The sequence below is a fragment of the Myotis davidii genome, unplaced genomic scaffold (assembly GCF_000327345.1).
Source record: "Myotis davidii unplaced genomic scaffold, ASM32734v1 scaffold142, whole genome shotgun sequence".
Taxonomy (NCBI): Eukaryota; Metazoa; Chordata; class Mammalia; order Chiroptera; family Vespertilionidae; genus Myotis; species Myotis davidii.
This window is the reverse complement of record NW_006294400.1, coordinates 3,407,461-3,410,946: the sequence shown is the minus strand read 5'-3', so window position 1 is coordinate 3,410,946 and position 3,486 is coordinate 3,407,461. Positions and strand designations below refer to the sequence as shown.

General features: G+C 34.9%; 1 protein-coding gene across 1 annotated transcript in view; it reads right to left on the bottom strand.

The window, feature by feature from the left end:
* SCAI (suppressor of cancer cell invasion) overlaps positions 1-3,486 on the bottom strand; it is a 71,084-nt gene that overhangs the window by 26,723 nt on the left and 40,875 nt on the right. The window contains exons 3-5 of the mRNA XM_006768641.2: positions 2,771-2,866; positions 2,127-2,213; positions 543-641 (exon numbers count right to left, since the gene is read on the bottom strand). Coding sequence (XP_006768704.1) covers positions 543-641; positions 2,127-2,213; positions 2,771-2,866 — 282 coding nt within the window. The remainder of the gene's footprint in view (positions 1-542; positions 642-2,126; positions 2,214-2,770; positions 2,867-3,486) is intronic.

Sequence of the window (3,486 nt, the reverse complement as noted above, 5' to 3'; positions counted from 1 at the left end):
GTACACCTTCTTCTTTTCTTTTCCCACCCAAGCACCGACCACACTGCCAGAGGTATCAGTGCTCAATAGATTACTGTTGGGAATTTAATGAATTACACCAAGTTTTTTCCTTCTAACAACTGCATGACAGTAGTGGGTTTATAAAATAAAATTCAAACAGCTGAGTGCTTTTTCGTTAGTCCTACATGACAACTGTCAATAGGCTTTTGAATGTATATGAATTAAGAGACCTGACATTATCAGCTAAGCCTCACTCTGGAGTTCTTTTCAATGAAACTTTGTGTGATCCCAATCTCTCATAAAGAAGTAATCCACCCCTCCTTTGTGCTCTGACTCCACTGGTATTGTGACATCTGTTACAACATCTGTAATATTTATTGCTATTAGGTAACATATCTTTGCATGCTTAAGAAAGCCTGCTATATAGTAGGCATTCCATAAAACCCATGAAATGAAGAAAAGTTATAAACAAATGTGTGCATTTCTGCAAAATTTGCCCGCAAACTAAAAATTAAGTGTTTTAAAATATAGTAGGTGCATACCTGTCCTCTTTATTGACTTGAGAATAATATGATCTCTGTCTGATTGCAGAATAGAAGGAGAAAGCCTCATTCAGATAGCTGGTCTCAGACGTGCGTAAGCTATGAGAGAAAAAAATCTTTAAATTTGACAGTGTCTCAAATTCTTCGTTATGATCAATACTTGTTCCATTATTCCTTCATTCCTGTACATGAGGATGGGAATGACTGTCCTAAATTTGAATCAGCAAAGCAATATTCATATCACCCTTAAAATGTGTAAAAATAATAATAATGATAATTTTTAAAAAATGCCCCAATCCTTTTGGATGGCAACCCAAAGTACACATTCTTCTCATTCTTCTCAGGGACGCTCCAAACAGCATTTCCCCCCAGGACCAGACCTTTCATGACCTCCCTCAAATCCATACATAGTCACTTATCCTTTGACTAATTTCTTTCATTTTTTTCTCATGGACTTCAGAAATGGATTAATCCATATTAATCTTCAAAGGATGCTGATGAATTAGGCTCTTTGTTTAGAGAACTGGGTGAAAGAAATGAAGGGACCAGTAGTTACAGAATAGTCACGGGATGTAAAATACAGCATAGGGAATATAGTCAATAATATTGTAGCAACTATGTCTGGTGCCAAGTGGGTACTGGAAATATCAGGGGAACACTCTGTAAAGTATACGATTGTCTAATCACTATGCTGCATACCTAAAACCAATACAATACTGAAGGAAAACTGTACTTGAAAAATTAAAAAAATAATTAAAATATACAAAACACACCACATGTCTAGTTTTACAAATGACTTCTTAAGAAAATACTCTACCCAAGAGAGTGATTTTAATGGTGGGAATTATGGGTGCCATGCCAAAAGACAGGAAGAAGAAGGAATTTTTCTGGCCTAGTAAGTTACAAATGGGCCAAGTCTTTTTATGGCATACCTGGTATTACTTCATGATAATAAGATTTAGTCCTAAAAGGAGTTCTCTTCTGTCCCTGACTCATGGGTGGAACTACATATAGGGGTGGACAAAAGTAGGTTTGTAGTTGTGAGTACATGGAACACAGATTTTATTCTGGCATTATTATTTATTAATTATTGTATTATTTTCAATAAGTACAACTGTAGACCTACTTTTGCCAGCCCCTGTAGATGCTGCTCTAAGGATATAATCAGAAGTATCATGTAACCTTTTAGACATATCCTACAGATATGAATTTTAAAATATTCTCCTGAAAACCACTTATTCAAACATACTAGTTTTGATATGTCTCTGCATAGTATCAAGACTTAAGTGAAGCCATTATAAACTATAAATTCATATACCTAAAACCAAGCTCTTCCTCCTTTAAGTTATAGATCAGTCTGTCCAAATGAACTGTTTGGAAGGTGAGCCATTGAAGCAAATAATGTTACTTTGATTATGGAAGGTCATTTCACAATGTAGTCTTGACCAATATCATCTGAATTACTAAGGTTTTCATTTGTAACTCCTTAGTTTTCCCTCCAACCAAGTAATATACCATGCATACTTCCGCATGCTGTGTTTAAATCAGGTCAATGCTTGATTTTTCCATATACAATTCACTTACTAATAATGGTAGTATAGCTGCCCAATCTTAGAAGCAATTTCCCCTATTTGCCACCGCTTCAAGCCATACCGATTATCCAAGACTTGTCTGTTTTATATAGGAAATAAGAAAATAGAAATGAGACTATAAATTTCAAAAATAACCAAATCTGTAAACTTAATAGGATAAAATGATACCCAATCCAGCATGAAATTTTAAATTCATGAATTCAGATTTATGAATTTTTCATGAGATTGAAACATAATGATTCAATTACATTCAAAAAGCATTTATTAAATGTCCATTTAATTTGAAACATAAATAGAAACTTCTTTGAGCTATGTTCATGAAAATTAGAAGCAACACCCTCAAATAGTTTTGGCCAATAAACAATACCTATTTAAGAATGAAATCATGAATTAGCCAAGCTATGCTAGGGTAGAATTCATCTGAACTATTTCACATGTAATATTTTCTTTAAAAACCTTAAGAACTTACATTTTAAAATCTTAAATAAACATTAAAAAATCGATTTTTTTCATTTGGGTCATGAAGATAAAATATATTAAGATGTACCCAGATAAAAAGCAAAAGGTAGTAAAGATCAAAACTGTGATTAATATAAAATGGAGTTTCACTCTCCTTTAACTATAAAATTCCTTTACCGGTGCTGCTGCTGGAACTTCCAGAGTTTGGTGTAAACATCAAAAGTTCTTCCAAAATAGGATTGCCACTGCTTCTGCCCATATTGTGGCAAATCTCTGTAAGAACAAATACACACATTTTAATTTTATTTTATTTTATTTTTTAAATTAAACCTTTATTGTACATCATACTCATAAGTTAACTCAAAATTAATTAAAGACATAAATGGAAGACCTGTAGCTATAAAATGTCTATAAGAAAACTTCATAATGATAATTTGGATATGACACCAAAAGTACAGGCAAGAGGCAAAAGTAAACATGTGGAACTACCACAAACTGAAAAACTTCTGCCCAGAAAAAAGAGAAATATGAAAAGACAAGCTACAAAATGAGAGAAAGTATAAGCAAACCTTATCTATATAATAAAGAAGTAATATGCTAATTGTTCCTAATGGTGTCCCAGTCACGACCAGTAAGCAGGCTGCATGTGCACAGGAGCTGGTGGGTGCCGGGGTCCAACCCCAGCAGGTCCAGGGGTTCCCCAAAGGTGTGGACGGAGTCGGTGAAGAAGGAATGACACGGTGGCAGCGTTCAGTTGATCAGCAGCCTTGCCAGGATCTCTAGCCACAATCTCAAGCCAAGTTCTGTGTCCATGTTCTCTTGCTAGGTTCTCCAGCCAGGTTCTCCAGGTTCTCCAGCCAGGTTCTGTAGCCATGTTCTCTCGCTAAGTTCTC